The sequence below is a fragment of the Rhinoderma darwinii genome, chromosome 4, assembly GCF_050947455.1.
Source record: "Rhinoderma darwinii isolate aRhiDar2 chromosome 4, aRhiDar2.hap1, whole genome shotgun sequence".
In the NCBI taxonomy this organism is placed as follows: Eukaryota; Metazoa; Chordata; class Amphibia; order Anura; family Rhinodermatidae; genus Rhinoderma; species Rhinoderma darwinii.
Window position 1 is genome coordinate 293225312 of NC_134690.1, and position 20698 is coordinate 293246009.

The window sequence follows — 20698 nt, forward strand, 5'->3', positions numbered from 1 at the left end:
TGCTGCGAAAATCACCAATATAGGCCTCACATGCGCATTTGCTCTTTCACTCCTAAGCCCTGTCATATGTCCAGGCAAATGATAAAGTCCTTGAGGGGTGTAGCTTACAAAATGGGGTCACTTCTCAGGGTTTTCCACTCTACCCTGGTGCCTAAGGGAGCTCTGCAAATGCGACATAGTGCCCGTACACTAGTCCAGCAAAATCTGCGCTCTAAAAGCCAAATGGCGCTCCTTCCATTTTGAGCTCTGCCATGTGCCCAAACAGCAGTTTAGGGACACACAGGGGGTATTGCTGTACTCGGGAGAAATTGGGTAAAAAATTGTGTATGTTTTTTTTTCTCCTATTACCCTTTGTGAAAATAAAAAATTGGGAGCAAAACTACTATTTTTCAGAAAAAAAAAATGTTTCATTTTCACTGCCTAATTCTAACAAAATCTATGAAACACCTGTGGGATCGAAATGCTCACTACACCCCTAGATAAATGCCATGTGGGGTATAGTTTCAAAATGTAGTCACTTCTCAGGGGTTTCTACTGTATTGGTACCTCAGGGGCACTACAAATACGACATAGCGCCCAAAAACAATCAAGCAAAATCTGCATGCCAAGTAGCTCTTGTAAAGGATCTGCCAGGCACAGCTTCTGGGGCAACGCCCATGGATAATCAGTCTGAACCTGCTTCTATGTCTGTGAGACTGACTCCATCTTCCACCACTCAGGGTTGTAGGATTAGGAGTGGGAGAGCCTATCGCAGCCTGGCCAGACAGAGCTAGTTCCGCCCTCTGTCTATTTATACCTGCCTTTCCTGTTCCTCCTTGCTTGTGATTCTTCTTGTTTGGTTTCCTGGCCCTGCTGCAGCTCCTGGTTCTATTTGTCCTTACTTCTTATTGACCCCGGCTTGCTGACTACTCTCCTGCTCTGCGTTTGGTACCTCGTACACTCCTGGTTTGACTCGGCTTGTTCACTACTCTCCTGCTCTGCGTTTGGCACCTCGTACTCTCCTGGTTTAACTCGACTTGTTCACTACTCCTGTTGCTCACGGTGTTGCCGTGTGCAACTGCCCCTTTCTCCCCTTTGCTCTGTGTACCCTTGTCTGTTTGTCTGTCGTGCACTTATTGAGCGTAGGGACCGTCGCCCAGTTGTACCCCGTCGCCTAGGGCGGGTCGTTGCAAGTAGGCAGGGACTGAGTGGCGGGTAGATTAGGGCTCACTTATCTGTTTCCCTACCCCCGTCATTACAGCTCTCCTGCCATTCTCAACCCTGTAGGGTGTGTCCAAACAGCAGTTTATGACCACATATGGGGTATTGCCGTACTTGGGAGAAATTGCTTTACAATTGTTGGGGTGCTTTTTCTCCTTTATTCTTTGTGAAAATGAAAACAATTCAACATTTTAATGGAAAGAATGTAGGTTTCCATTTTCACTGCCTAATTCCAATAAGTTCACCAAAATAGCAGTGGGGTCAAAATGCTCACTTTACTGCTAGATAAATTCCATGAGGGGTGTAGTTTGCCAAATGAGGTCACTGTTTTGGCCCCTCAGAGGCTTTACAAATGTGACATGGCGCCGCAAACCATTCCAGCAAAACTTGAACTCCAAAATGGTGTTCCTTCCTTTCTAAGCCCTGCCATGTATACAAACAGCAGTTTATTACCACACATGGGGCATTGCTCTGCTCAGAAACGTTTGATTTACAAATGTTGGTGTGCTTTTTATCCTTTATCCATTGTGAAAATGAAAAAATATGAGCTAAAACTACATTTTATTGGAAAAAAATTTGATTTTCAATTTCACGGCCTAGAAATATTCCTTGAGGGGTGTGGTATCCAAAATGGTTTCACTTTTGTTGTGTTTGCACTGTTTTGGTTCCTCGAGGGCGTTGCAAACACGGCATGGCACTGAAAACCATTCCAGCAAAATCTGCGCTCCAAGATCAAAATGGATATCATACACTTGTGAGCCCTGCCGTGGGTCCAAAAAGCAGTTTATTACCACATATGGGGTATTAACGAACTCTGGAGAAATTGCTTTATAAATGTTGGGGTGCTTTTTCCTCTTTATCCCTTGTGAAAATGAAAAAATTCCCCTTTTTAGTGGAAAAAACACTGATATTAATTTTTACGGTCTAATTCCAATAAATAATAATCGGGAGAAATTGCTTTACAAATGTTGGGGTGCTTTTTCTCATTTATTCCTTGTAAAAATTAAAAGATTTTCATTTTTACAGACTAATTCCAACTGTTTATTATTTCTTTTATTTATTTACTTTGAGCCCAAGATCCCAACGCTTTATTTTTTACCTAAGGTGCACAAGAGTCTTGTGCACCCCCCAGGACGGCCAATCGTGTCAGGTATGGGTGGTCTCTGTGACCCAATATGTAAATTTGTTAAATACTATCTTAAACCATTGGTCACCGAGCTACCCTCGTACGTAAAAAACACGACGGAAGTCCTGGGTAGGCTAGATGGAATTCAAATTGAGTCTGACATGCTTTTGGTTACGGCAGACGTAGAGTCCTTGTATACGTGTATACGACACTGTGACGGTCTGGAGGCAGTCCGCTTCTTCCTAGGGACCAGTAACCGGGATGGTGAAATGTGTGATCTTATCTTGGAATTACTTAAATATATTTTGACTCACAACTTTTTTGTGTTCAGAGTTCATTTCTATCTACAGACCAGAGGCACTGCCATGGGCGCGGCCTGCCCGCCATCCTACGCAAACCTGTTTCTCAGACTGTGGGAGAGGCAGGTTTTCCTTGGGGATGGCCGCTGAACATGTGCAGTGCTGGCTTCGGTACATTGACGATGTTCTCTTTATATGGCAGGGTTCTGAATGTGAACTGGCGGAATTCATGCAGCCGTTGAATCTGAATCCTTTCAATATCACGTTGACATACAAATCACATAGACAACAAATTGAATTTTTGGATATACAAATTTTTACTGATTATGATGGATTCCTTCAGACTGATGTCTTTCGCAAATCCACATCAGTAAATTCACTACTGCATGCCACATCTTTTCACACACGTTCCACTGTCAAAGCCATCCCGGTTGGGTAGTTCCTTAGGATGAAGCGGATCTGCTCTACCGATAGACTCTTTGAACGACAGACAGATGAGCTAAAATCTAGATTCATGGACAAAGGGTATAGCACACGCCTTATAAAATCGGGTTACAACATGGCCAGAAGAACACCGCGTCCAGATCTTTTGCGAACTAAAACCCATCCCATTGTTGATAATCATATTCGTTTTATCACAACATACAACAACCAATGGGATAAAATGAGGTCAATTCTTGAACAGCACTGGTCGATTTTAAGATCAGAACCAGCCCTGGCGCAATGCTTATCCCTAAAATCCATGATGACAGCCAAGAGGAGTAAAAACCTCAAGGACCTCCTGACCAGAAGTCACTACGTACCAAAACATGTTAACCCCTTTAGCTCACGAGAACCCAAAGTTGGATGCTACCCATGCGGCGATTGTATTGCATGTCCTAACATCAGTAGAGCTAATGATTTTACAACAGCAGATGGAACTAAAACTTTTAAAATCAGAGACTACATTTCCTGCAGCACCACACATGTAGTGTATTACGCACTCTGTGGGTGCCCTAAAATTTATGTGGGTTTGAGGTCCCGACGGCTGAGGATACGCACTAGGGAGCATGTACGCGACATTACTGGAGCCAAGACTGCAGCTCAAAGTCTCTGAGGATTTGCGGAATTGACCGCATACATTGTGGCATCAGAGGGGGTAATTTGAGGAAGGTCCTAGCTCAAAAAGAATGCATGTGAATCGTTAAACTGGGGTCCATGACGCCAGTTGGCCTCAATGAACAATTACATTTTGCGCCTTTTCTGTAACTTTCTACCACCATTTGTTTTTATTTGATTTTTAATATGTGTCTTTTATTATGTCATTTAGGTATTTGATGCATTACCTTTCCTGACAGCCTTTTCTGGTATAAATCTGAAATTCTGAGTTGGATTCTTGTAGAGATATCGATGGAGAAGACGTAATTGATTTTTGTGCCTGCATTCCTCATATGTGTCATGATGGGTTAATATCTTCTAATTATGTTTCATTTCACTTATATTAATATATATTCAATTTTCTTTATTGTTTTTTACTGGACGTGGGTTTTTTTCATGTCCCATGCCCAACATCTATCATGTTGTTCTTGTATATATATATATAAAATAATTTTGTATATCACGTTTTATATGGTATAAAAGTTATAGTTGTTCTTGGTTGTCCTCAATATTGTCACTATATTAATCCCTTTGTGATTCTTATAGGAGACAATTGTATCCTTGCACCTAATTCCACAGTGACAACACTACACTAATAGTCCTAATACACACCACATTTCACAATAGTATTTATAAAGTGTTATGGATTGCCTTTTTTACATAGTTTTTAACTATCATACTTCTGCCACGCACCAATTATTATTTCTTGCACTTCATATCTGAGTTGTTCTCAGATTAATCTTAACTTTTGAAACATATGCGGTCATCGGCACGTATCTTTGGATGTGGGTTTGGCTAACACTTACCTTCACCTCCCTTTCTGTCCCTTGCCCAATGAGGTGCGCGTCCCTTCTGTGCGCTGCCGATGCGTGGCCGCCCCGTTCCCGCCCCCATAGTGCACTGCGCATGTCCGGGATCCCTGTACGCGTCGGGGATTCTGAATGTGCGCTATGGCGATGGGGCCTGGAAGTGGGGCATGCCTCACTTCCGTTTTTTTGCAGGAGATACGTGCTGCGCTCTCCTTGAATCAAGGAACAGTCGATACACCTGTATTTTACACTATTTAAGGCTGCCTCTCATTAGACACTCTACACCCCTTGAGGAAGCATACCGCGAAACGCGCGTTGGGGTTTCCGCACGTCTGTCAGGCTCCTGTACACACCTTTTTAAGACCTTCTAGAAACTGGGGAACTTATGGAAGTATCAGTCTTTGACTGACTGTTAATTTTTATTGCCACTTCTTGAACAATTGATACTTGCACTAGCAGTGTATTCCTTTTATATCTCCATTACTGCATACTTATGTCATGATATGTCATTTAGTGTCTATTACACACGGTCTTTCATTTATTCCCCATATCTATCTTCTAGATTGGTTATTATATCCCTATACTTGTCATATTGAGTCTGCCATTCTTGTTACACTTGAATTATATACAGTTTCTCTGTCCATTTGTACCTTTTTAAAACAACTTTTTCTGTGTATATAACTATGTTCAATAAAGTTTTTTCACTTTTTATCACATGGCTTCCATGCTCCTCTTTCTCTCTTGTGTATAAATGCTTATATAGGAGTTGCCTTAATACTAGTTAGGTAGTATGCGTTACATTAATAGCATCTAACCCTTTACCGATAATTGCAATAGGAGTTCTTTTGTGTATAATTCCAACTGTGAAGTAAAAAATGCTAACTATACCCTAAAAACATTTCTTGAGGGATGTAGTTTCCAAAATGGTGTACTTTTTGGGAGTTTCCACTGTTTTGGCACCCCAAGACCTCTTCCAACCTGACATGGTGCCTAAAATATATTCTAAACAAAAGGAGGCCCCAAAATCCACTAGGTGCTCCTTTGCTACTAAGGCCTGTGTTTCAGTCCAATAAGACACTAGAGCTACATGTGGGATATTTCTAAAAACTGCGGAATCTGGGCAATAAATATTGTGTTGCATTTCTTTGGTAAAACCTTCTGTGTTACAGAATTTTTTTTTATTACAAATTAATTTTGCCAAAAAAAAAGAAAATTTTAAATTTCACCTCTACTTTGCTTTAATTCCTGTGAAACGCCTAAGGGGTTAAGGAACTTTCCGAATGCTGTTTTGAATACTTTGAGGGGTCTAGTTTTTAAAATGGGGTGATTTATGAGGACTTTTTACTATATAAGGCCCCCGAAGCCACTTCAGAACTCAACTGGTCCCTGAAAAAATAACCATTTGAAATTTTCTTGAAAATGTGAGAAATTGCTGCTAAAGTTATAAGCCTTGTAACATCCTTGAAAAATAAAAGGACTGTTAAAAAACATTGCCAACATAAAGTAGACATATGGGAAATGTTAACTAGTAACTATTTTGTGTGGTATTACTATCTCTTTTACAAGCATTTAAAATGAGAAAAATCATAAATTGTGCAAATTGACTCTTATTATTTTTATTTTTTTTACAAATTAGGCCTCATGCACACGAACGTAAAAATGCCCGTAATTACGAGCCGTAATTACGGGCCCATAGACTTCTATTGGCCATGGGTACCTTCCCGTATGCTTACGGGCAGGTGCCCGTGCCGTTGAAAAATATAGAACATGTCCTATTTCAGGCCGTAATAACGGCACGGGCAGGCCCATAGAAGTCTATGGGGCTCGCGTAATTACGGGAGCGTTGCTAGGCGACGTCAGGGGATAGTCACTATCCAGGCTGCTGAAAGAGTTAATTTATCAGCAGTAACTCTTTCAGCACCCGGGACAGTGACTACCGCTGGAGTTAATAGTATTAAAAGTTAACTTACCCAGAACTCTTCTTCTTCCTCCAGTCCGGCCTCCCGGGATGACATTTCATCCCATGTGACCGCTGCAGCCAATCACAGGCCAATAACAGGCTGCAGCGGTCACATGGACTGCTGCGTCATCCAGGGAGGTCAGACTGGATGTCAAAAGAGGGACGCGTCACCAAGACAACAGCCGTGGTACGTATGAACTTTTTTTACTGTCAAACGCTGTGGAAACTCTGCCCAAAAGGGCTGCCCCTTCTCTCTCTCCTGATAGAGAGAAGGGTCTGCCGATTAGTGCACAGAAAACGGGTCCGTAAATACTGGTGGAATACGGGTCGAATACGTGTGACAATGGACCCATATTTACGCCAGTATTTACGGGAGGAAAAAAATATGTTTGTGTGCATGGGGCCTAAGCTATGAATTTACCAACCAAATATTTCCAATAACATAAAGTACAATTTGTCACGAGAAAACAATCTCAGAATCGCTTGGATAGGTAAAAGCATTCCAGAGGTATTACCAGATAAAGTGACACATGTCAAACGGGGCTGGTCCCGAAGCCCAAAATGAGCTTGGTCCTGAATGGGTTAAATATCTATACATTAGCCATTTCATTAATCCCAATAACAACTTGAACTCGCTTTGTAACCCCAAACTTTTTGATTGGTTTAATAAAGACACCAAATGCCTCAAATATATAATTATTTTTTGTGTGGCATTACATCTGTCTTACAAGCAAGTACATTTACATTTAGAAAAATGCAATTTTTTTTAAATTTTCTCTAAATTTTGGTGTTTTTCACAAATAAACACTGAATATAGCAACCAAATTTTACCACTAACATAAGGTACATTGTGTCATCAGAATCACTTGGATACATAAAAGCATTCCAAAGTTATTACTACATAAAGTGACACGTCAGATTTGAAAAAATTGTCTGTATCCTTAAGGCCAAAACAGGCTGTGTCCTTAAGGGGTTATGGGGATAATAAGGTAGTGTGTTTCCTAACAATGAGCCTGTCAAGTGCAAAAACAACTTTCAGAGAGAAACATGGAAAGTAACTCAGGTATTGGTAAAATTGTCACCTTCTCTACTGGTATTAGGGCCTGTTCTCATCAGCATTGGGATTGCATTTGGCTTTCCATTATTCTGTTCCGTCAAGCTGCGTTATTGTTTAAGTGAAAGAAAAAACAGAAACCTAGTGAAACGGAGGCAAACTGAAACAAAAAAAATACCAATGGAAAAAAACAAATGGAAACGATACTTTCCGTTTGTCTGTTCCTCTGACGGAACAGAACGGAAGCCAAACGCTGATGTGAACAGGCCCTCAGTTCTGTATTATGTATTTATTTAAAAAAGAAAACATTTTTGAACGTAGCAAATGAGAGAATTTAATATGCACTTCAGGGTAGCCAATTTTCAATACATTTTTATAAAACAAGTTTAAGAAAACTTCACACATATTTAATGTAAAGGCATAAAAATGAAATTAAACAACACATTACTAAGCTGGAATGTATTAACTACTTTTTGTTAATGACAATAAAATTTTTCTTTTCCACAAAATGTCAGCATTATTGCTATGTTTATTCCTCAAAAAATGTTAACAGTAGCATGGAATTTCAAGGCACTTAATACTAACCGCTGACAGACATGATCACTTTCTTAATCTTACTAATTACATGTATAAAAAATATATAAATGTGAAACCTAGAAAAGAAATATACAGAAGATACAACAAAATAGGGTTGTCAGCTCACATATAAAAGTCAAGATGAATGCTGCATGCCTACAGTGAGGGTATGTTCACACGGCTTATTTCGGGCGTTTTCTGCCTCGATTTACATCCGAAAATGCGGCTCGATAGCGTTGGCAAACATCTGCCCATTGAAAGCAAAGTGTTTTACGTTGGTCTGTTCCCACGAGGCGTAAATAGACGCCTGCGTCAAAGAAGTGCCTGTCACTTCTTCAGATGTAAATGGAGCCGTTTTCCATTGACTCCATGGAAAAACAGCTCCATTTACGTCCGTAATTGACGCAGCGAAAAAGCGCCTCAACATGCCATTACGCCTGAAATTACAGAGCTGTTTTCTCCTGAAAACAGCCCCGTAATTTCAGCCGTAACGGACGCTGACTTGTGTAAACATACCCTTATTGTTGTTGCTGCCACCCATAGGACATATAGGTAATAGTATTAGGTCATCTTTAAATGGAACCAAAGGGCTGGTTTACATGAACTTATGGGAATCAGTGATAGTTTGTAGGTGCTCATGCAACACAAAGGAACTATGGAGGCAGATTTATTAAGATTGCCATTTCACTCGCAAGTTTTAAAGTTTTCATAAACAACTCATTGGAGTAAGATGCGACACTTTTATTAAGGAGCGAACGCCTCTAAAGAAATGTGTTGCATCTTTCAGCTGACCATCCTACACCTCCATCTCCCCTCCAGGTCCCCTCAGGCTCCCTCAGCATGCCTCGGTTTGTACAAGTGTCCTGAGCGACTGGGACCATGTATGAACTGCAGTATGCTGAGGGAGCATGAGGGGACCTGAAGGAGGGGAAATGAAGCAGTGAGACGAGTATGCATTTTTTAAAAGTTTTTATTGTCTATTGGGAAAGGTGGGACCAGTTTTCTGGCTTAAATTATAATAAATTTGTTGGGCCGCGTTGGGCTCATCCTCTTTTGGAAAATCACTCCCCTTTTTTCCAAAAGTGTCGATGGCGGCATAAAATGCACAAAAGTCGCAATTTTCAACATCAATTAGGGCGAAGTGTACAGTTACCCTCTCAAATCCAAGATATAGAATGGATGGAAGGAACCACAGAGGTGTACACCACCGGTATTGTATATGTATTAAATGGGAAGGGAAGGGGGAATAGTTTGTGGTTTTACAACCTGAGAGCAAAAATAAAAATACTTTATTGACATACAAATAGATAAATGTTATTATACAAGTGTCCAATGTGGATCTGCATAAATATGAGTGCAGAAGACCCCCTTTGCTGCACTACTAAACTACAAAATTAACCTATAAAAACCACTGCAGCAATTATCATATTAAGTGTCCTTATTGTGTAATACTGTAGGAAATGGCAACTGGATAAGCCGTAATAAATGTCCCTTGCTATATGATTCCCTAGATATTGTTGATGGCTGCCTACATTAATGTCAAGATTCCATGGAACATGGATGATGACTGTTTGGCCAAATGTTGGTAGTTCCCTTGTCAGGAGATCTAAACCAGCAAAGTGACCAGCTAATATCTGTGTAGAGGACTAGCGCAAGGTGTGTCGTTGTATCGATTCGCTCTACACCTAGTATGAGGCAGTGAATCCTGGGTTCTCCCCTCTCACTTGCACCACTAGTCGCAACGGAGGAAGTGACAGACGGTAGGACGATTGAGCTCCGGAGCTGGTCTCACTTGCGTGAGCCACTCGCATAGCTATGAGCCACACGTAGCGTTTGACGCTATGTGTAATGCTCTGTCAGTGATGTTGAGTCACCTGACAGTGGACACCGCTGAGTTGCCTCTCGCTCGCCCCGCTAGTGGTAGAAGCGTAAGAAGCTAGAGAGCACAAAACGAGGGATAGCCAGAGGTGGACACTGGTTTCTGGCTCTGTTGGATACTAGAGGGACCCTAACATATGGACCATTAAAACTGAGCACCCGACGCGCGTTTCGCCGGCATTTACGGCTTTTTCTAGGGGTGGCACACGCCGGTTTGACAGCCCTTGAGTAGGTACATTTTTGATTGACAGTCTCAAGGACCAATAGAGTTATTATTGACACATTACAATGTTTCAGTGTATGAGAACAAGGCCAGTTTGCTACATTGCCTTGTAGAGGGCTCAATATTGAAAACACTGATCAGGGAAACAGTAAAGTGTTACTGAATTCACAATTTATGACTCAAGCAAAAATAATAATATAAAAAATTATAAATTAACAAAAAAAGTGATCGGTTGATGAAAAAGAATGTACTATGATTCCAAAAGTGGTTACAAGGGTGTTGCAGATAGAGAGAGGGTGATCCTTAGGTACCAGTACATAAAAGTGTCAATTTCAGTACTATATTTAATGTGATTAAGATATAACTATATCTGGATAATTGGTTTTCGATTCAAAGACGGCAAGTTTACAAGTAGTGAATTCTGAGACAGGCATTCACTGTCACTCACATATATTATGTCCCGCTGCCTAAATTGATCCACAAGGGATATTAAATCCTAATCTACAGGGCAAGGGCCAAAGGAATTTGTAAGGAATCACTCAATATTCAAAGTGAAATTATAAATTGGTAAAGTTCTTTTACAGGAAGCAACCAAAGTTAAAGCTCTCATTGAGGCCATTGGCTCTAAATTGCCTCCTCTAATACCCAATTTGAGTTGACAGATTGCCCAACCTCTGAGGCTTGTCCAGTCCAGATTGTGACTTTGCTTGTAATGCCTGGCAATTGGAGTTGGAGTAAAGGGCTGTTTTTGGGACTGACATTCTCTCTCATTCTTATCATTAATGATAGAGCCGATATGCTCTCTAATCCAAATCCTCAATTCTGTTATGGTCTTACCCACATATCTGAGGCCACATGGGCATTCAAGGCAGTAGATTACCCCTTCTGATGTACATCTAATATGCTCCCGAAAAGTACATTTCTTCCCAAAGCCATCTAAGAACTCTTTGGTAGTTCCGAGGACCTTACAAGCCTTGAATAACTAGTATGGAAAGAATCCTGGTGTAGAAATAGTTACATTGGTGTCTGTACGGGAAAAATGACTGAAGTCAAGAAGGTAAGATATGCTCCTCCCTTTGAGATTCCCTGAGGGGACCTTACCGCCCAAGATTTTATTAAGATCTAAATCTGTTCTCAAAACATGCTAGTGTTTATTCATGATGTCTAACATTTTATTCCAATCCTCATGGTAGTCTGTAATGAATCTTGGTTGACAAGGAAAGTCTGTATTCTTTTTCTTTGGGGTTAGGAGATCCTCTCTGTTAGTTCTGATGGCTGTGTTATATGCCTTTTTAATGCCCCTATTTGAGTAATTTCTCATCTCCAGTCTTAATTTGAGTTCTGCAGCTCTCTGTTTAAAAATCTAAAATGTCGAGCAATTATGTCTTAAACTTAGGAATTCCCCTTTGGGAATCCCCTTAATTGTATTGAAGGAATGTGCCCTCTCAGCATCTAACAGGCTATTGGTGGAGGTCTCTTTTCTATAGAGATCGGTATTTAACTCTCCTTTTGTTTCCCGATATATTCTAATGTCCAGAAAAGATATTGAGTTATGATCAAAATCCAATGTCAGTTTAAGATTAAAAGCGTTATTGTTGGGCAGGCGGGTGAAGTCCTGTAAGTTGGAAACAGGACCACTAGAAGCCACTAGAATGTCATCTATATAATGCCGCCAGAGACTGACATGGTCAGTGAAATCCCTCATCTGGTCATTGAAAACCATCACTTCTTCCCCCAGCCCAAAAAGATGTTGGCAAAAGTTGGAGCAACTGCCACTCCCATGGCAGTTCCGCGCACTTGTAAATAAAATCGACCGTCAAACAAAAAGTAGTTGCGTGTCAAAATATATCTAAGAGCACGAAGAACAATTTTTTTTCGAACTCGGTTATAGTTTCTATCTCTAGTGAGGAAGAAATCCACTGCTGCACACCCTCTAGTGTGGTCAATACACGTATAGAGGCTCTCTACATCACAAGTCACTAGCATCTCATCCTGGCTTAAATTAATGCCATCCACTTCTTTTAAAATTTGTATAGTGTCTCTGGTGTAAGAAAGAAACTGGTAAATGATGTTTCTAAGTTCTTGGTCTAACCAGATATTGCATTTCTCTGTAAGGTTTCCTTCACAAGAGACAATAGGCCTTCCCAGTGGATTGTACATGTCCATATGACTATTGGGAAGCAAATAAAAAGTGGTGACTTTAGGGTCCTTAACAAACAGAAAGTTTTTTTCATTAAGGGTGATTGTTCCTGAACTAAACCCTTCTTCAATCATTGTTTTATATTCTTGTACGAAATGAATTGTAGGGTCACCCCATAGAGGTTTGTAACAATATGTAACAATTTTTATCCAATAGTTTAGCCTTGCAGACATATTGGTCCTTAGGCCAAATGACAACAATTAGCACCCTTGTCGGACTGCTTGTAATCTACATCTTCCCTTGCCCTAAGATCTCTAAGCGCCTTTTGTTCTTCTTGCGGGATATTGACATGTATTATGTGGTCGGGAAGCAACAGAATATCTTTGCTCACCAGGTCCACAAAAACTTTGACAGCTGGACAGGTATCCAAGGGTGGCATGGCAGTGGATTTAGGCCTGAGGGGTTTCCTAGGCCAGGAATCTGGGTTATCAATTGCTCCTTGGTTGACATTCTCTGACAGGAGTTCTTCCAGATCCCTAACAACCCCCCTCTCCTGTTCTGACATCATCTGTAATGCTGACACAGCTATTGAATCATCTAGTGGGTTAATATAAGTATATTTTTTACATTTAGTAAAATGTATGTGAGCTTGCGACCAAACAAATGTAGATCTTTGATCACTGTGAATTTTTTTAACCTGGTTGCCAGGCAAAAATTAAGACCTCTTTTAAGAACCTGCGTTTGTGCCCCAGTGAGAGAATGTTTGGATAAATTGATAACCTGTAGTAAGTCTGTGGGTACTCCTGGATTGTCTTGAGTCACTTCCTGTGATAAGTTGAGTTTTTCCCTTTCCCTCTCTGGGACCCCCTGAAGCCCCATCTCCCTCTGTCCCGTAAAAAAAGGACTTCTGACTTCAGGGTTGATTCCTTCTGGGTTTCTGGATGTCTCTTAGGGAAACTCTTGGGTCTACTGTCTGAGCTTTGAGAGGAAAACTCAGGTTCAGACTCTGAGGCCCCTGTAACCTCTGTATCAGTGTCTGAAAAGTTGTGTGCCCTAATATATTCAGAATTGTTTGTCCTAGTTTTATTGTTAAGACAAATGGATTTCTTCCTACCCCATTGATAGACTTCCCCTTATAATAAACAGATTGATCTCGTAAGTATTTCCCCCTTTTTCTATATTTGACCTTAGTCTCCACTGTATCAATGTGGTCAAGGATATTGTTGAAAGCTTCCTCAAAGCCACGTGAGCCTTCATGGGTTTGTAACTACGGGGTAAGGATTTCTAATACTTTTTCTACTTTCTCTAGGATAAAGGACTCGTCCCCAATCAGTATACCCATTAATACTTGAGAACATTCTGTAAGGGCCGTTTCCCATTTTTCCTTCAGTCCAGGCTTGGACAATTCGTATGAGGGAAAAAGGGGAATACGTAGACCTCTAGAAATTAAGCCCTGCTTCAAGTATTGTTTCAAGGTTGACTTAGTCCACATGGACTGTGTTTGTCTGATCTGCAGATCCTTGAACTTCTTAAAATGTTCATCAACATCCAAGTCTTTACTCGGATGCTGAGGATCAACATCTGTGGTCGGAGCGATGACGTGTGAGAGTTCTTATTTTTGTTTTAAAAGTCCTGAGTGAATTTGATCTGTAATTTTAAATTGAGCCATAGATAAGTTTCAACACACCGACTGTGAGGATAACTAGCTGGAATTTGTCGAAGCAGTACAACAAGAATATCAATTAGGGGGAAGTGTGCAGTTACTCTCTCAATTCCAACATGTAGAATGGATGGAAGGAACCACAGAGATGTATACATAAATTGCAATTTTGGGGCCTTTTGCCACTTTTCTACACCAGAAAAATGTCCCCCATGTATCAGTAATTTTGATGCAACAATTTTTGATTTTAGGCCAAAGTGCAAATGATTTGACCAATGTATAGGTGATTTACTATTTTGTGACATTTACTTAATAAGGCTACATTCACATGACAGAAAAATGGCCATGTTTTTCTATGGCTGTATTCACACGGCCGTTCTTTTTTAAGGCCAGTGAATACTGGCCATCAAAAAAGAGAGCATATCCTATTTTAGCCAATTCACGGCCCGGTGGGCCCACATAAAATTCAATGGATCATTTTTAACGGACGTTTTTCAGGAATCAATCCTTGTGACGGCCGTTACAAACTGATCCCGGCCCTTACAAGAGGACTCTCCGGGCACAGCGCTACTTTCATTTATGGACAGTGACGTCAGGTGCTACTCCAGGAGTGGAATCCCCGGCTAGAGCTGGAAGGAGCCCCAATAGCGCTAGCTACGGGGACGTGGAACTATCTACAGGAGACACTGTGGCACTATGTGGGCACTGTTGCACTACCTACAGTGGGCACTGTGGCACTATGTGAGCACTGTGGTACTATGTGGGCACTGGCACTTTGTGGGCTCTGTCTACAGTGGGCACTGTGGCACTAACTACAGGGGCATTGCGGCATTATCTACATGGGCACTGTGGTTTTTAAGGGAGTTGGGACAAAAACAAAACCTGCCAAATTAAATCCATCCATTTTTTGTATGGCCACGAAAAGCAGATGGCAAATGGATGACAAACAGCCATCAAAAGCGGACAGACGGACTTGAAATGGATGAAAATTTGGAGACACACTGATACAAAACGGCCATGAAAAACTGACAGCTGACAGTTTTTAACGGTCATATTTTTTCACTGTTGTGTGAATGTAGTCTCACGCTATTTTTGTTTTGATCATTTTTATTGTATTTTTTGTGACTTATATTTACATGTTTGCAACATTTTTAAAACATTCTCACTAGAGGAGTTTAATTTTTGATTAAGGTTTTTATTTTAATCTTACACTATGCTTGTATATTATTGTATTAATTGGCACACCTAACGTAACATAAAGTAGCAAAAGGTACAAGCTTCCTATATATTAATGTATTAACCGAGATTGAGCTGCAATCAAGAATTGGTCGTGGTGTTTTGAGGGCTGAATAGCCAGAGCACTTCCATATATGTAAATTGATGGCAAGAGCTTCCCCGAGCACTACACTTCAAGTAGCGCTGTGCCCAGTGGTGCGAACGATGTTTCCCACTGTATGCCTATACAGTGGGATATGTTGCAGCCTTCCGTCGGAGGTATACATCAGGAGTCCCGACATATACCTCAAACGAATGGAGAAAAGCGAGATGTGAACTAATTCTTACCCTATCTATACTTAGAACAATGTATCATAGCATATATCTTCATACAATTCACTGTGCCATGCTTACAAGGCCTGATTCACAAGAGTGTATTTTACGTCCATGTTACGGACGATAAAACAACGACGGTCACACGGACCTATGTGATTCAATGGGTTTATTCAGACATGCGTTGCTTTTCATGCAGCGTGTGTCTGATGCGTGATAGTTACTGCAGGTCCCATTTTTGTGCATTTTTGCACACCACGCAACCCATTGAAGTTGGGTGCGTGAAAACAACGGACAGCACACGGACGACATCCATATGCTGTCTGTGATTCACGCACGAGTTGCTAAAGAAATTATGAGGAAAAAGAAAACCACCTCCTTCAGTTTTTTTTTGCAGACGTAAAAAACGCATGACATACGCGCGTAAAAAACGCAGACACGCACTGTATACGGATGCCACACAGAACTGCAACGCAGCAAAAACGCTGCATATTTTACGCACGCAAAAAACGGAAACACTCGTGTGAATTTAGGCCGGATTTACACGAGCATTGCGCATCTCGGACGTGAAAAACTGTGTTTTTTCACATCCAAGGTGCATCCGTGTTCTGCGCTGCGGGTACGCATTATCACACATCCCCCACAGACTAGAGTCTATGGAGGGATGCGTGAAACGTAAAAAAATAAACAACAGCCGTGTGAACGGCCCCATTGAATTACATAGGTTCGTGTGACGGCCGACAAAATATATCACACGTTCGTGTGAATAAGGCCTAAGCCTAATGAAGTAGGCATATGCGTGTCTCACTTACATTTGTAATCTGCTACTGATATAACATTGTATATAAAGCTGAAACCAAATAACTCTGTAAAAAAAACACGCCTGTTTCTGGCATCTGTGTAATGAATATATGAAAAAAAAGCCTATCCTGCTATTTATTGGCTGTTGAAAACCATATGTGAGTCAGCTTTAGCGTTCTCAGCATAGTAAATTAAAATATAAAAAATGCTGCAGTTTTTCAATGTTTGTCATCTGAGTGCTCTGAGGTGGGGGTTATTGATTATTGCAACAGATGAATATAATTTATTAAACTCCAAACTCTTGAAAAGTGTTTTATGCACTTGAGCTATAAAGTTCACATCTGCAAATACTTTGTTCTTAAGGCACCTCAAAAGGAATTAAGGGGAATGCATTAATGCCTGTTCAAACGTCTCCCAGATGGCACAGTGAATGCTCAAGGCGATGGTTATACTCGCTCTGCTCCTCCTGAAGGCAAATGTTTATAGTTTGTTCAGGTGAAAGCTTTTGCTGCATGCTGACCCCCGGGCACTGGGAGGAGGAGGAATGAATGGTTACATGAAATTTTAGCCAGGTGTAATGAAAAGATTTTTTTTTTGACATTCTTCTTTTGGGCTGATTAGTCCCACAACAGAAAAACAAATCTTTTTGTGATTATATGACAAAGACTGCCTGCCCAGAGGCTTGAACACATTTGTCAGTTATTGGAAAGCTGATCTTTGTGTTACCATTTCTATAAACAAATCAAACAGATGCGGCAGGAAATGTAAAAAAAATTAACAGTTCTTAACTCAGTAATTGCGGTAGAAAAGCTGTCATAACATCAACAGAATAACAAATATATTGCTTTTGCTTAGCATAATCAACAATCAAAATATGCAAAATAACAAACATATAAAAAGGAGACCACTATAAGAAAAAAAGCCAAAAACGCCATTTAAGGAGATTGAACACAGCACATAACAAAATACAGCTGAAGTATACAATGTGCTAAAGAAATCAGGTTATAATACATGAATATTTACCTACAAATCATCTACCTACAGTCAAAATGAGAAAAAGAATAATGAGAAAATGCAAAACTTGTACATCTATAATAGCAACAGAGAGTGAGGCACATACATTGTATGTGTAAATTTCAATATGAGTTCATTATGTTTCACAGATTCAAAAGTCTGCTTAAATATCACAATTCTACAAAGTGAATTTACAATTAAAGTACAAAGTGCAAATACTATTTCTGTATCATTGCCTACATGGCGTCGAGCATCAGCTTTTCAAAAAAAAATCTTGATTGTCTTAAAGCTTATTCATCCTTTCCTGGATATCTGTGGAAAGATGCGGAAGAGTCATGTAAGATAACAGTCATGTAAGTAATATAATAGTTATGCCTATTACATACCATTTATGAAATATTAGCAATATTCAAATTTTTGGTCAATTTTTTCAATCAAGTATGTGGGTCGATTCTATTTTTAGGACTTAAAGATGTTGCTTAGGCTAAATTCACAATACGTCTGTGTGCATGTTTGCCGCATATGCTAGGAAAACCTTATCATGTGCCCATAGATTTTAATAGCCACATATAACCTGAGATAGTGTCCATTTGGCATACAATACATCAAGATCATGCAACCCCAACTTTATTGAAAAGTGCTGTTAAGGGTTTTTTCCAAAATTAACGTTTATCATCAATTTACAGGATAGATGATGAATGTCTGATTGCCAGGGGACACTAACCAATCACAGGATCAAGGGTCCTGAACCCCATTCATGCTCACTGCCCGATCCCAGTGAGGGGTAGCTTTAATAGAGCAGAGGACAAGCAGAGGACAAGCATTCGCCCTGCCACTCAATTTGAGCTTTATGGGACTGATGGAGACAGTCGAGTACAGCACACGGCTGTTTACATCAGTCCCATAAATAGCACCAAAATGCTTACTCATCCTCCGCGTGGTTTAGGACTCCCGTCCTAGTGATCAGTAAGGGTTCCACGGTTGCAGCTATCATACATTTATCACCTATCTTAAATGTTAATCTTATAACAACCCCTTTAACTATAATTTCCAAAACAGCTTGTGTTAAACCATATAATGGGTAGGGAATGCTGTAAAAACAATGAAATATATCTGAATATGTCAAATTATAGCTTTGAAAATGTTCATTTAATATTTCATATGTTTTTGCTGCAGCATAAAAATTTGGAAGCTGAAGTTGAGTGCATTCTGTCTATAGCAGAAGGTAACTGCAATGTTTTCCATCTCCTTTCAATTTGGCAAGTAGAATGGAAAGTTTTCTTGCCATTTCTGCAAACATAATGACAGAATTCTTGTTGAAATAGCAGTAAGCGATTAATGGCCAGTATGGTTTTAATGAGTAAACAGTCTCATAACTCTTCCCAGCACTGTCACTCTAAAGATTTCATTATATGTCAGGCAACAAACAAGCATAAATTTAATGAAGGAATCATATAAAAGGTGTATTCACATGTGCCTGTTTTGTTGATTTTTTTTTCAAGATTATAGTAAAATTTCCGCAAAAACGCAGTGGTTATTCGTATTTGGATAAAAAAAAACAACCACAAAACCAGCAGCTTTACCATATAAAAACTCTTTTTAATTTATCAGAAAATTCTTTCTTTAAAATCAGAATAAATAACAAGTGAATATGACTGTGGTGTAGTACTCTGCACAGTGGCTGGTTGGGACTACCAGGGCTAGTCCACACGTGGCATAAATACTGCGGATTTTCTGCAACATGTGTCGTTGTGTAAAATCTGCAGCATAATACAGTAGCAGAGGAGTGGATGAGATTTCAATAAATCTCATCCACATGCTGCGTACGTGATATGTGGAGATTCCGAACACAAATTGACCTGCGGTGCGTTTTTTTTTAAGCCGCAGCACGTCATTTGTGTTTGTGGAATCGCTGGTATTTTGTTGCAGGTTTTCCCCATTGAATTCAATGGGGATCTAAAACCCACTACAAACAGTCAAGTGTGTACTGTGGAATCGCAGTGATTATGCAGCAAAAATCGCAACATAGAAGAAAAAAAACACCTTATACTTACCTCTGACTTTCTGGTGGCCAGCCTCCAGGGATGACGTTTCATCCCATGTGACCACTGCAGCCAATCACAGGCTGTAGCGGCAGTCACATGGGATGAAACGTCATCCCAAGAGGCCATCCTGGATGATGTCAGAGAGCCGGGCTCTTGGGATGACGTTTCATCCCATGTGACCACCACAGCAGCCAATCACAGGCGGCAGCGGTCCGCTGGGATGAAATGTCATCCAGGAGGCCGACCTGCCATTAGACCGGCCAATGCTGCAGCTTTCCGCAGCGGACATTCTGGGCGAAAAACTGCACCACAATTTGTTGTGGTTTTTCACCCAAAATTCCCTGCCACCACCGTGTGTACCTTTACGCAGCGTATCCGCCCGTTTGAATTTATCCCCACTGTGCAGGGAAAAACTGTAAAGGATTGGGCTGGGGGTCCAAGCAGTTGGAACCCAACCAATCAGAAAGTGATATGCCATCACTCTCTATGACTTTCAGAGTTACATCCTATATGGGTGCCCAGGGCTGTATTCACAGTTTTGCAGGCCTCAGAGCTGTAATCTTTCAGCATACCTTACTTGCTCAATGTCTGTGCAAAGCTTTCTCTGGTTATGTGCTTTCAGGCTCTGTACAGTAATGTGATTTAAGAAAATCTAACCACTTGTGTTACTATATTATATCAGCTAAACTATTAATGGGAACCTCTCAGCAGTTTTGAGGCCTCAAAACTGCTGACAGGGTGATATAGGGAAAAGCATTTTAAACATACCTTTTTTCTAGGTAATGCACGGCGGTCGCAAGTGCCACCCATTGCTCTGAGTGACAACTATAGTCGCCAATCAGGAGACCGCTAGAGACGTCACTCAGAGAGGAGTAGCGGGGATTGCAGCGTGCAGTGCAGGATCACTTGCATATCAAGTCCTACCTAAGTAGCACTTGCGAACTGCGTGCCAGGGTAATTAAACATTCAAAATGGTAAGTTTAAAATGCCCTCTTCTATATTGCTCTGTCAACAGTTTATCTTTTTTTCAAAAATTCTAAGAGGTTACTTTTAAGGATGTATTGACAACAAGTCCATTTACTTATTTTTTTGTGATGTCCAGAAGAATTGTTAGTGCAGCTCTGGATAACAGTACAGATCCGTGAAAGCTAAGCAATGCATGTATTTACAAAGCAACTACATGTTTTATGTAGATTAAATCTACACATTAGTATGACCACCAGATAAT

The 20698-nt window shown here is 40.5% G+C and overlaps 1 protein-coding gene across 2 annotated transcripts in view; it reads right to left on the bottom strand.

Annotated features, from left to right (window-relative positions):
- Positions 1-17321: 17321 nt before the first annotated feature.
- Positions 17322-20698, bottom strand: part of SMOC2 (SPARC related modular calcium binding 2) — a 326181-nt gene continuing 322804 nt past the window's right edge. For both annotated transcript variants that reach the window (XM_075862596.1, XM_075862597.1), the window contains one exon: positions 17322-17737. In XM_075862596.1, the coding sequence (XP_075718711.1) occupies positions 17720-17737 (18 nt within the window). In that variant the 3' untranslated portion in view covers positions 17322-17719. The remainder of the gene's footprint in view (positions 17738-20698) is intronic.